Source organism: Sciurus vulgaris (genome assembly GCF_902686455.1).
Source record: "Sciurus vulgaris genome assembly, chromosome: 11".
NCBI classification, from domain to species: domain Eukaryota; kingdom Metazoa; phylum Chordata; class Mammalia; order Rodentia; family Sciuridae; genus Sciurus; species Sciurus vulgaris.
Window position 1 is genome coordinate 60,381,078 of NC_136472.1, and position 14,418 is coordinate 60,395,495.

At 32.0% G+C, this 14,418-nt stretch overlaps 1 protein-coding gene across 3 annotated transcripts in view; it reads right to left on the minus strand.

Moving 5' to 3' along the window:
• USP47 (ubiquitin specific peptidase 47) overlaps positions 1–14,418 on the minus strand; it is a 105,130-nt gene that overhangs the window by 50,904 nt on the left and 39,808 nt on the right. For all 3 annotated transcript variants that reach the window (XM_079102673.1, XM_079102672.1, XM_079102674.1), the window contains 4 exons: positions 12,403–12,499; positions 7,734–7,879; positions 7,130–7,209; positions 4,378–4,527 (listed from right to left, as the gene is read on the minus strand). In XM_079102673.1, coding sequence (XP_078958799.1) covers positions 4,378–4,527; positions 7,130–7,209; positions 7,734–7,879; positions 12,403–12,499 — 473 coding nt within the window. The remainder of the gene's footprint in view (positions 1–4,377; positions 4,528–7,129; positions 7,210–7,733; positions 7,880–12,402; positions 12,500–14,418) is intronic.

Genomic DNA, 14,418 nt, shown 5'->3' on the forward strand with positions numbered 1-14,418 from the left:
GAGCAATGTATATATCTACTCCATCTTCCTGAAAGCAGAAATCCCCACTTTTAAAACTGGTTCCCAAAAAAAAAAAAAAAAAAAAAAAAACACTGGTTCCCACTATGTCCAACCACACAAATTCCTAGAAAAATGAGGGCAGAATCTGTGGAAGAGATTTTTTTTTTTTAATGTGATATTTACATATTTGGAAAATTTGGACCACTCCTTCATCCAAAGGAATTATATCCAGTCCAAATCATCTGTTAATCAGGGCAGGACTTGTGATAAACTAAGCACTTAAAATGCTTTGATTTCATAAATACTTGCTAATTTAGCAATTTCCCATTCAAATTTTAAACCAAATCTTAAGCAATGTTTGCTTAGGGAACAAAAGTCTTTTATATCATCTGAGCTCTCCAAAGGCATTTTATGGAACTACGTGCAGCTAAATTCAATTCAGACTTTTGAACACATATTGTCATTTAAAAATGGCCTAAAACAGGATCTGCTAAGAGTAGATACTAAATATGTGATATGACAAAATATAACCATGAAAAGATAGTGTCCAAATTTTTAGTTAAAGAGAAGAATTTCCTTAGAAATTTCCTTAGAAATAAGGTTATATCATTTATAAAATACACTTCTGTAATTAACCAAAAAATTCAATTTCTAATTTCTATGTATCACTAGAATGTATTTAGAATTATGTTCTTATAATACATTCTCAAATATGCTTGGCAATAAGCAGATTTGAAATTACTTGGATTAATAAGCAACACAGATTAATTTTATATAGTTCATTCATACTAAATACAGAAAGTTCTAATTACCTAAAAAATTATTAAGAACAGAATTTTCTTAAATCAATAATGCAAGTAATTCTTCAGCTGTTACTAATTTTGGGGGATTAAAAAGATATATAAAACAGGAGACTATAACTATAGCTCTAAACACATATTTTAGAACTCTTGCTCCCCTTGAATATCCCAAGGAGACAGTCCTTAAATCAACTAATGCAGAGCTTCCACAATATATTATTTATTCAAGAACCTAATGTACCCTGAGATATTAACAGATGTCCCTCAGAGAAAGAAAATGCTGCATTAAAAACATCTAAACAAAATTCTCTACTACAGGACTCACTGGGGCATTTAAAATAAACTATGACTGTGATCTTTCAAAAGAGGATTATAGTTAACAGTGTTACAAATGTATTTAATCAAAGTAGTCTTTCCAGGAAGACCTATTAATCCTGTTAGAAATTCCTGCTGAGCAGAACTCAATTTAAAAGATACAGAATGGTAGAAAAGCCCTTAAATATGGATTACCTACTTGGCTACATAAAATGAAGATCATAAATTTAATAAATGCCAGTTTTAATAATTAAAAAACAATTGAATAAAAAAATGACCTTTTTTAAAATTGGAAGAGACTCCTAGCATTCATTATAAAATAATCTCATGCTGAAAATTTTAAAAAATGATTATAGATGTGAAAATGATAAATTAGCTAAGTGCTAATTTCATTCACATTTTAATCTTAAATTTTATTCTCAAGTTAATTTATTTGAGCATAGAGATATATAACTAAAAATGTTAGATATTTCAGATTAAAGTTAACACTTCAATTTTTAATGGAAACTATTTAATTGTCTGAAATTAAATATCAGGTTAATCAGACTTTATACACATAGCCAAAATACTGTGGCTCACTGAACAGAACATACAATAAACCGAGCATCATAATCATCAATGCTGTATGTACACGTATATACTAGTATATGTGTGCATATATCCAATAAGACAGAAATATTAGAGTTCACTAATAAGGTAGGAAAATAAGTTTCAAAAATTCAATTAAAATTAAGGTCAAATTTAAGAGCCTAAATTAGCAATTTTATAATGCTTCTTTTAAGTAGATTTTTTCAAGTTATAAATCAAATTCTTTTTAAAACACAGAATTAACAAAATACACAATGGCAAGCAGTGATATAAAATTAATTTTAGATGCTGTATATTTGTGATTGAAGAAGTGTGGGTTATAAGTTTTTAAATCCAAAAGTAATGAGAAATCACTTACCTCTAACTAAATTTCTCTGAAGGTAGTATCCTCCTTAGAACCCCTATCTTGGGTAGTTTCACGTGCTGTAATTTCCCACAGGGATTCCAGCAAAGTCTATGAAGTTTTAAGTTCCCTTCTGCAAGTCCTATTAGTGCATGTCTATTATAAACCTGCTCCCATACTGCTTCACAGCTGTAATTTCCAATTTCCACTGAACCACCATTGCCATCATCAGCAACCATAAGACTGGTAGAGGATACTACCTTTGGAGATTTAGAATTCTGATACTGTTTACTTCTCCAAAAGTATCCTCCAAACCACTTCATTGCTGTGGTGTCTATAATACACTCAACACAGTGGAGGCAAATCAGCAGGTGAATAAATAAATAAATAAACACTAAGTTAAGCAACTGTATTTGCTGAGTGCTCAAATATAAAATACCAACATAATAGTACAAAAAAATCTATCTTCCTCAATATTCAATTATGTGTAAAAAATTAAACTGAAAAATCATTCACAAAAAATACTTTAATACGTAAGGTAGAAAAAATAGTTGTCATCACTTGCAACTACCTAACACTTCCCTAGTACATTTTGTCAGAGAAATGCCAATATTTAAAAATCAGTTAAGAAATCAGTAATGAAAAGACAAATGTTAATAATTTTTTAGTGATTTTTCAGTATGTCATTTCTACCTCAAACTGCCAAAATAAAGTTCAAAAAACATAAATAAGTAAAACAAAACGAAAATGAAAAACAAAACTAGCCATCCAAATCAAGGCCAATTTAATATGACTAGAATGGCAGTTTACAAAGGGTACTATTAAACATTTAACAAAAATTGTTACATATGTTCAGGAAGCAGTCTGTGAGAAGTTTTGAAGGTAAAGAGAACTGATCTCACATTATGCAGAAAAGGTCTTTTACTTAGATACTGATTTAGAATTCCCACTGACTGATTCTAAAACTTCTTGCGAATTATTTCTTAATGGCCAAAGGAGGGAAAAAAAGCAGGCCAGGCCTGGTGGCATGCTCATGTAATTCCAGTGGCTTTGGAGGCTGAGGCAGAAGGATCACAAAGTTCAAAGCCAGCATCAGCAACTGAGTGAGGCCCTAAGCAACTCAGGGAGATTCTGTCTCTAAATAAAAAATATTTTAAAAATGGTAGGAGTTGTGCCTCAGTGGTTAAGCACCCTGGGGTTCAATTCCCAGTACTTAAAAAAAATAAAAAAAAAAAGTAGAAGGAATCAACTGCCTTACAGGGCAGAGGACTAAATCACACTTGTGACACTATTTTAGAAGATAAAGTATGGGATATCTTTAAAACACTAATTTTAGCTAAGAGCCACCATTAGCTTATTAACAGTGGCTGAAAGTTTCCCCTGACACATATTAGTTCAAATAAAGGTTTCTGAATACTATTATTAAAGAACAACTCCTCCCATCATTCTCCTTTTGTCTGAGTAAGCACACATACGTTTAGATAAAATATAATAAGAAAATAAAACAATAAGAAATGGATGCCAAGAGAAGGAATAAGAAACTCTTAGATAATTAATCCCACAATGAGATACTTAAAGAATAATTAAGGTAGCTGGCATGGGGGCGCACACCTATAATCCCAGATGCTCAAGAGGCTGGGGTAGGAGGATTTTAAGTTAAAGGCAGTCTGGGAAACCTAAGACCCAAACCTCAAAATATAAAATAAAAAGGGTTGGGAATGTAGCTTAGTGAAAGAGCACCCTGAGTTCAATTTCAGAACCACAAAAAAAAAATAATAATAATAAATTTAAAAATTAATAATAATTTAGATGAATAATTTAGATAGTTCTGATTCTTCAATTATCTGGGCTTATACAATGTATTTTTAAATTAAATATTTAGAATACAGATATTTCTTAAAAACTTTGGTATTTGTCATTAAAAACCCAAGGTGTTATTTTTTTCCCAATATTAAAAGCATACAGATCAAAACAAGTACCCCACCAAAAAGTACTTTACAATGCAAAAAAGGGCTACAAAAATAACATTTATAGATTGTTTAGTAGTTAAAAAAAGAATAAAGGTGAAATTATCTAATTACCTATGAGAAAAAAATAAAACACTGAGCCATGAGGTAGTACATGGGCATTCACTTTCTCTCTTAATACATGCACTATTAGGACTCACTGAAGGATCAAGTATCTTCTAGATCTTGTTATGTTAAATGCAGGAACGACTAACAACCCAAGAAGGTGTATCTAGGATGATACTTACCATATAAGAAATTATACCACTGTGCTATTATGTATTCTGTGTAAGGATACACAAGCAGTCAGCTGAAAGGTACACACCACACTAGCAAATGCTTGGCTGGACCCGTAAGGTCGGATGACCAATGGAATATCAAGATAAGTGTCGATTCTCCAGCCCTCATAACCACATTCGAGACATCTCACGTAGTCCTTCAGCTTGCCTTGATACAGTTCATTTATAAGGTCAGCCTAAAAATAAGAACATTTACATTTTTAAAAGTATTCTTTAAAAGTAATTTTTAGGATATGTGAATACACAATAATTCATGCCTTCTAGAATGGGTTACAAAAGGATACTGATTTTTACTATTAAAGTCTTAAAAAGTTTTAATATAAGATTTAACTAAAATTTTATAGAAAAAATTCAAGGCTTAACAAAAAATCACCTAAAAATCAATGACGTTAGAGCAATACTAATTTAAGATTCAACTGCAAAAATTATCTATTTCAATACTCTATATAACTAAAAAATTTGAGTATTAAATTAGGTTTTGACAATATCAGTTACCAATGTATTATCATATTCTCTTTTCATTAGGATGAGAATACTCCTATCATTTTAGGCATAATAATATTATGGATAAATACATTGGTTGTTTTTATAGTTTCACATATGCACATTAATAATCTCACAATAACACCTTCTGATTTATAAAATCATATTTTCTAGTTCCTGATACAAATAAAACTTCTTAATTTTCAATAACATACATAAAATAATTTAAAGGAGAAATATCATACATTATAAATGTCAAGAATTTTTTAAAAATCTTAAAATTTATCTCCCTTACTATCCTCACCTAAAAGAATGGATCTCTCATCTAGTCCCCAAACTTAGCCATCTGGAGCTCTTCTGGCTCAAATTAGGCAGGCAACTCCCTAAGTAAGGACCCTCCATATGAATGTCTTGCCTCTAGATTCTTTTACCAAAACTTGGGAACTCAGGAGGAATGCCCGGCTGATCTTAATCGAAGTGGTGACCCACAGAGAGGGATGTAACAAGGAGGAAGGGTAACTTCAGACCTAAGAAGAAGAAAGAGTCCCTAATACCATTTATATAAAGTTACTAAAATAAAGTCCCACAGGACTATGTTGAGAAACTAAAGCACTAAATGAACTTAAAATACTTTATCTCTTAAGTAAGAACAGATCAGAGAGAAAGCATAGCATAATTTATTTTTTTCATAAATTTACATTTCTTAAATGTCTAGGGCCTGTAAGCCTTCAAAATGGATAAACCCTAAAGAAAATGTGGTGTGTGTATATATATATATATATATATATATACACACACACACACACAATGGAATATTACTCAACCATAAAAAAGAATGACTTTATGACTTTTGTTAGTAAATGGATGAATCTGGAGACTATCATGCTAAGTGAAATAAGTGAATTCCAAAAATCCAAAGGTCACATGTTCTCTCTGATATGCAGATGCTAACAAACAACTGGGGGAATAGAAATGCAGTGAATTAGACGAAGCGGAATGAAGGAAAGGGTTGAGGGATAGAAACAGGAATGATGGTAGGATGAATCGGACATAACTTTCCTATGTTCACACATGAATACACCAAGAGTTAAACTCCACATAATGTACAACCACAAGAATGGGATCCTAATTAGAATAAGTTATAAAGCAAGTACACGTAATATGTCAAAATATACTCTGTCATGTAGATATAAAATGAACAAAAAACAAAACAAAATGGATCCATCATTACTGTCTATTATAATACTATTTACTTAATAAAGCCTTCTTCATTCACTTGCCTTAGTCATGTGTTTATGCCTTTTGCACTTAGGAGGGTATTTTAAAGAGGTTCAAGTCAGTGTTTTTGAAACACTGGATACCAAAACACCATAAGGAAACTACTTATATTACAAACTTGCACATAGAACTGTAACAAAAGTTTTATGAAACAGTACTTACCCCCTTATTTATTTATGTGATGTGCTCTTATGCTTTTCTATTCTGCTCCATTTTTGAAAGTCCTGGTATAGATTCCCTAAACTGACTTCAAAACCCATGAACGGATCATAGCCTACTCTTTGAAAGACTTCTAATCAGAAATCAGACTCTCTAAGCTACCTTATACTTCCTCTTTTATCCCTGTAATATTTTATTATAATAAAAAATAAATAATAAAATCCTCCCAGATATTGAGTCCCATCTAATTCAGGCTCAGTTCTCATTCCAATGATATAGCTAATGTTCTTCCCACTCCTAACCTACTTCTCTTTCCACTGAATAAAAGTAGGATCAGATCAATGAGGATTTTAAACGTCAAAAGCTTATGTCTACCCTTCATTAGTTAAAATAATGTTTAATGAATATATTTCAGAATGTTACAGATTATAAGACATAATTTACTTAGTAACTATCTGAAACCATGGTTCAAAATCGCCCTTCCAAAATTATGCATATACATATTTGTGTATATATACATGTAATATATGTGTGTGTGTATAAATACATAAATTAATTATATGATTTAGAGCTAAAAGAGACCTTCTTGATCATACAGCCCAACTTTATTATTTCACAAATGAGGAAACTTAGGTCTAGGGTGGTTTAATGAAGATGTTTATGACTCAGTTGATGGCCAAATGAGAAAATAGTAATTTCAATTTCACATTCAGTGCTTCAATCACTGGACTAACTGCCCAAGTTTTAAAACATTACAATGGAATAAAAGTTATTTTAAAGTAACAAATGACTAATTAGAAGGAAAACCAAAACCAAAAAAAAAAAAAAAAAACCCTCAATTTGAGAGAGAGGAATTACCTGCTCTGTTTGCTTCCATTTCTGTTCCAAAGCATCAAACATGACTCGGCATAGTTCTTGTACATCATGCTGCTGCCAAGCTATTTTAGGATAAAATTTAATTAAAAATAGCAGTAAACAGTATAATGCATCATTAATTTGTTGTTGAAAAACAAATAGGCAGGAATATAGAAATGTCTGCTTTTTAAAATGTTAAATTTTATAAGAACACAAAAATATACATAACAGTCATGAAAAGACAATCACAAGGAAAATAATCAAGAGATCTCGGTATTTTATAAAAAGTATAAACTTTCTGGTGCTGTAGGATTTGTTATTTGTGACTGTACAGCTAAGAAATATATTGGAAAAAATCTAAGGTTAAAAATCTTCAAATTTTCTAGTTTAAGTTGACAAAATTGGAGTGTAAACTTATTTTACAAGAAAATTTAATTGACCAAAAATTTACCCTTCAGAATTTAAATATTTAAAAACAAGTTACTTTTAAATCCCAGCAAAAATAAGACTTAAAGAAAATCAAGTTGTTAATATGTATGTGTGTAATATTATTGTCCTCCAAAATCCCTCTGAATATTAGAAATACTTATTATAAGAGAATTAGTACCCTCACTACTATCCCATCCAAAGCTCCTCGTGACATCTGTGGTTTCAATTGCTCTTTTTTTGCTGGTTTGTAACAAAACAAAAAGTCTTTGAAGTTGATATGGGATACTTGTCACTGGATCTTCTTCAGATTCTTCAAATTCCCACCTATTAAAATGAAATATTTGAAAATTATTTATAAAGTTTTAGTTTTTAAAAGCAGAATTAATATGAAAATTACAATAATAAAAGATTTTAATTCTAGGAGATATAGAGTTTGAATATAACCTGAAACTAATAATACCTAATGAAACTTTAGTCTTTCTTTAACTTATAAATTCAAAACTTTAGAAATTAACAAGAAAATGAATAAGGCAGTAACAGCTTCAGAATTAAAGGCAAAACTAACTTGAAAGTCACTGTCAAACCTGAATCTGATTTAAACTCTTGTCCTAATTATTAATTTACAACAAATACAGAACCATATTAAATGACATGAAGGTATTCAACTATCAAAACTCAAACTGTGGAAAAATTGTAGTACAAAGAACATCAGTTTTCAATACATAAATTTTCAGGGAATAAATTACATGGAAGATGGATGGGGATTTTAAAAAGATTAAACAGATTAGGAATCTAATCAATCAATTGCAATACATGAATCTTGTTTGGATCTAGATTTAAATGAATTGTTAAAAAAACAGCTGAGACAAACAGGGAAATGTTCACTGAACTGTGATATAATTTACAGATGATACAACAGGAATGGGCCTTCTAAGTAATCAGAGTAGAGGGTTATAAATAAAATATAAAATATGAGGGTTACTCATAAACTGATAATATTCAAAGCTGGGTAATGGGTACAGAGGGATTCATTAAACTCTGTCCCTATTTTTGAATGTTTGAAAATTTCTAAAATATTTTTTTTTAAAAAAGGGAGTGCTGAGGGTTGAGGAGATAGCTCAGTTGGTAGAGTGTTTGTTTGCCTTGCAAGCACAAGGCCCTGGGTTCAATCCCCAGTACCGCAAAAAAAAAAAAAAAAAGGGAATGCTGTATAAATAAACAATATAATTCAAGATATTTACTCTCACAAATTTATAAATGGTCACCCTAGATAGGGATTGTCCCAATAGCAAGTGAACTGCAACCAAAGAACTTCAGATCTCATGACAGAAATAACACTGGGGGACTGAAGTTGGCTATTACACCCACAAAAGTTCTCAAGATGATTCTATATTCAATAAAATACTGAAAGCAAAAATATTAATGATACTGTAGATTTTAAATTAGCACTAAATTATTTTTTACTTTTCACTCTTTTGCTTACTAGTTTCAAAAGAGGGCTTGAGCATTAATTCTTCTTGACTAGTTTACAAACTTCTTCAGTTTTGAAAAAGTACAGTCCTCTAATAAAGTGTTCAATATATTTCTTACTTTAGGACCTAAAAATTAGCTGTGATCTCGCCCCTTGCCTCACAGATATCAATGAAGTGTGTCTCACTTTTTTTTCTCAAGGCTTCCTGCAAACACCCCTATCCCTTATCTGATATCACATCCGATTTAAGCCTTTCCTCTTTTATATTTTGTCCCTAGCTCCCTTTTTTCTGGTTATCCTCAATGGAAAGTATTTAGAATTGACATTTTTGGGATCTAAAATTCTCTCACTAGCTCTAAGGGAACAATGAATTTATAGAGAGTGCTTAAATTTCTTGCAAGGATAATTCACTGGAGAAGAGGAATTACTGTAATATGAAACTGAATTCTTATCTGTCCTTTATTCCTGGTACAAATACCTTAAAAGGTTTTACATCTTGCCATTACTTGCTATTACTTCTGTCACCTAAAGTTAGAAAATTTGGTGTCACATTTGATTCTTCCTTTTCCTTTACTACTAATTAAAGTTTATTGCTAAGTAATGTCTGTAACCACTGGGGCCATCCTCATTCTGACTCTGATGCATCCATGCCTGGTTTAATGTCAGATCCCTCCAGAGCTCTCTATCTTTCAAATCAGTCTTGCACAATGCACTACATAAACTTTCCTAAAACAATATATTTAACACATCACAAGCCTCTAAATCAAAACTGAGGGGTCTCTGTTGATCAATACAGTACAGGAGAAAACAAACAAAACTATACCTTCATGCTAGTGCTACTCTGTGTAGTTCAGCAAGGTTCTCAGTTCTACATTAAGAAACAACATCAGTGCTCTCAGGATTTGTTTTGCCACTTGCTATACTTCACTCTCTTCTGCCTCTAAGGCATGTGGCCTTTTTCTTTGACTTTATGTCTTATGCCTCAACACCCCCAACACGGCTATTAGGCTCCATTCTAACAGATTTCTTTGGCTCCTCCAAGGCTTCTCTGCACTTGCAGCTCTTATACTTTGAATGCTCTTCCCAGGATCTTTACAGGGTCATCTCCTGTGAAGGTTAGTCACATGGTATTTCCCTTCTTAACTTCCTACCCAAAGTTGTGACCCAACTCCAACTCCTGTGACCTCCTGTCAGTTACTCTCTCCAAATCACTCTGCTTTGTACATCTTCATGGCATACATGACTGCATGAAATAAGCTATTTATTATTTATATAGATTCACCTAAGAAAGCTCCAAAGGAGGAACTTTGTCTTACTCAACACTGTAATTTCTGTGCCCAATAGAATCCAGGGCACATAACTGTCTAATATGTTTGCTGAATGAACAGTCCTGGCTATCCTATTTCTTGCCACAGTGCTATAATTTCACAGATCAATTTAAGGGTGTTAGACCTCATAGTTAGACAAGATCCTGGGATTCCCCGTTCCTATGTAATACTCGCCAAAGTAGGCATATCATCCTTGACTACTTAGTCTTCCTAGTTTTGATGGCAGGCTCCACTCCACTCCATATATTAACCTCATCTTCCAGTAGTCTGACAAAACTCTGATTATGCTGATCCCCTGGCGGTCCCTGTATTTATTACATCAGCTATAGTACAAGAAGACTAGGTTAAGGAATTCTGACATCTACTGGGTACCAATTCTAATAGTGTGGCTTTGGGCAAAGTACTTAACTTTTCTGTGCCTTCAATCACCTTCTTTGTAAAATGGGGATAAAAACAGTACATAATTCATAGTTAATTATGATACGTAAGTCTACATATAAATATAATAAAGTACTCAGAACAGACCTGATAAAACATTTAGGTAGAATTTATTATTACTCAATTTTGATAATCTTCCTGTCTGCAATGTCCTCTTTCTTCTCATTCTGGCCAAACCATAGCTACAGTTTCATGATCTACCTCAAGTTCTACATGAAGCCATGTCAAATTTCATTAATCTCCCTTTCCTCCAAATTCTCATGGCACTTAGCTGCCCTTAAATGTTATTTAAACTATTTCACATATACATATATTGCTATTGTGGAGAGATCTGTAAACTACTCAAAAGCAAAGATCACATTTCAAAATCCTCTGCCAAGTGTCCCACATATAAATATTACTGGGCAATAAGTACTTATTGATAAAAAACATGTCGACTTTCACAAGTAAATTCAGGTGACAAGTTTATTGGTAATATGATGTTTAAGCAATACAACCAATAATAATAAGTTTCAAAAATAATTCAAGTATAAATTTCCGTAATTTCAAAGATGTTTCTCTACAGTAACAAAAAAGGAAAAATCTGTTTACTCATACTTTAAAAAATAAAATTTATAGGCATCTTAAAGAAAATATACAAACTGAAGGTGTATTAAATATACTACTAGGATACTCTTTAAAGTATCTGATGTAACTACTATTTCAAAACACAGAGACCCTTTTTCACAATAAGATTAAAAAAAGAGCTGGGAAAAAATGGGGATGTAGCTCAGTAGTAGAGTGCCTAGCATACACAAGCCCTGGGTTCAAGTGCAGTGATGAAGCACACATGAACAGAATGCTGTACTGTATTTTAATCAGAAACAGTTTGCAAATTAAAAACAAAAACAAAAACAAAACCTGAACCCTTAAACTAAAATGTAGAAAAAAGTGAGTGTATGTGTTACATATTCAAATTCTCTCAAAAGTCAATTGATTAACCTATTAACTTCTTTATGAAAATGTTGAAAGCTACATGCAAGATTCCTAAATTTTACCTAAATACCCTACTACCCTAAATTTTATCATTTTGTTGCCTACACATTTATGATTCTTTCTCCCCAAACACTTTCACAGGTCAGTCTTTCACAAGATCCTTGTCCCTTTGTGATAGTCAAGAAGTTGCAATCATGCTAAGTGAAATAAGTCAATGCAAAAAAATCCAAAAGCTGAAATGTTCTCTCTGATACATGGATGCTAACACATAACAAGGGGTTGAGGAGGGAAGAAGAGAAATTCATTGGATTAGATAAAGGGGAATGCAGGGAAGGGAGGGGAGATGAGAATGGGAAAGACAGTAGAATGAATCGGACATAACTTTCCTATGTTCATGTATGGTACATGACCTGTGTAACTTGACATCATGTATAATCAAAGAATGGAAAGTTATACTCCATGTACGTACGATATGTCAAAATACATTCTACTGTCATGTATAACTAAAAAGAAAAATAAAAAAATTCAAAGTGACAAATGCTCCAAACTTTACAAATAAGTACAAGAAGTTAAAATTAGCTAAAAACTGTATATTCATTCTTAAGTTTACTTACAAAATATTTTTAAATACTCACTTATATAATGCATTCCTAAATTCAGGAGTCATAAAAAGTGTTTGCAAAAGGCTATTCAAATAGCAAGTCATTGCCTGGTTTACTAATCCCACATATCCTTCAAAAAGAAAAGACAAATATACATAAATTAGCATTTAGACTAAAAATAACGAGAAAACAATATGAATTTAAAACATAATAAAAATTCAGAGATTAGGGTTACTCAGTTGGAAATTATTTCCATTTTTATTCTTTACACTAATAAAGACCCCTTTTCTCTAATATGTGAGCTATGTAAACCTTGTTTCTTAAAAGTCACTCTTTTATAGATATGTCCACAGATACATTTGGTATTACTTGCATTCAATAAAATTTTAAGAGAAATATGTCTAATATAGTATGATTTATTGGCATAGAAATAATCTTCCCCAAACCTAAAAACTGTGGGTTAAAATGAAAAAGTATCAACAAATTCACTTTAAATATGTACTCCCAACACACGAAGGTTATACTGAATTAATTATTCTTGCTATCAGCCCTTTAAGCCAATTTCTAAAAAAAAATTAACAACATACCAGGTATGTTCATTATATGCTAACTCACAAAAGCTAAGACTCTAAAGTAAAACAGAGCTTTCCTCTATTTTAACAAGCTCATCAAGTATGAAATTCTGTAGGTAAGCATGCTATGCTATGCAGAGTGATATAGATCCATACCAGATGCATTTGTAGGATTCTAAGAGACCAATAAGCTATATCTGCCTTTTACTAAGACTCAAATTTTGATTTCTTAAGCCTTTCATCTTTAAGAACTGATTACAAGAGTTTATTTTGCCCTACGTTATTACATAATTATAAACTGCTTCAATTCCAGAACACCTCAACCAAATTGTTCTCATAGTACTGTCCTTAATCCATATTAGAGTATTTATTTTTTTTACTTATATGTCTTCCCCCATCAGGCTGTAAGGGCAAGAGTCAAATCTGATTTTTTTCTTTCATATTACTACCAAGCACAGCAGCAGATGCACATCAGGGAGCAGCATGACTTACAAGTAACATAAATTTGTATGATATCTGGCTTATTTATTAATAATGAAAAGCATTATTTCATTCTTAGTTTGTATAAACAGACTCTTCTCCACAAACTGTTATCTGGCCTGGAGACCAGGGTGCTCTGTGCCTCCTTCTCAGCTGAGCCTGCCTGGGATTTCCCTTTTCCATCTCCTTCCAGTTCCTCAACAGTCAGGGACAGCCAAACTACTTGGAGCCTTAAAAGGTAAATGAGTAATAATACAGTCCTTTGTGTACCTAAAGACCAAACATGCACCACTTATTTGTGACCTGGTTTTGTATTTAAAATAACAGGATAAGAGGGAGGAGGGAGACTGACAGGAGGCAGTAATATCAATAAATTTTTGCCTATTGCTCTTTATTTTGCTGTTAGCAATAAAAAGCACATAGAAAGGTCCTTTTTACTTGTCTTAGTACATTTAAACAAAAGGAAAAGTGTGTCTCTTAATTGTACCTTGAAAGCTTGAAATTTTAATGAGACTAATAAAAGAACAAAGAATTTTATATAAATCTTTGTCATTACGTATTGTCTAAATCAAACTTCCAGTGACACCTATCATCAAGTGGATTCTATAACTAAAATAATTGTGAATCAATATTTTTAGTATAAGGTGGTAAGAAGGAAGAATGTGAGAACATATGCCTGTAGAGGGCGCACATAGAAAGAATTGCTGTACAGAACCAACTAAGGAAGGTGAAAGCAAACAAGGCCAGGTTCTTAAGTAGGAAAAAGAAAACTATTAAGACATGTATCATGGACTTAAAGATTCTAATCACTTGTGAATTAAAAACTAAATAAACTGACAAAAGACACGTATCATGGACTTAAAAGTTTCTAACCACTTGGAAATCCACCAAACTTAGTCCCAAAATTCACAACCTATCCCCACAGTCTCCTGTCAATAATGGTTGGCTACCAGACAGAAATGACAGGCAAAGAGGACAGGGAAGAATACATTAAGTT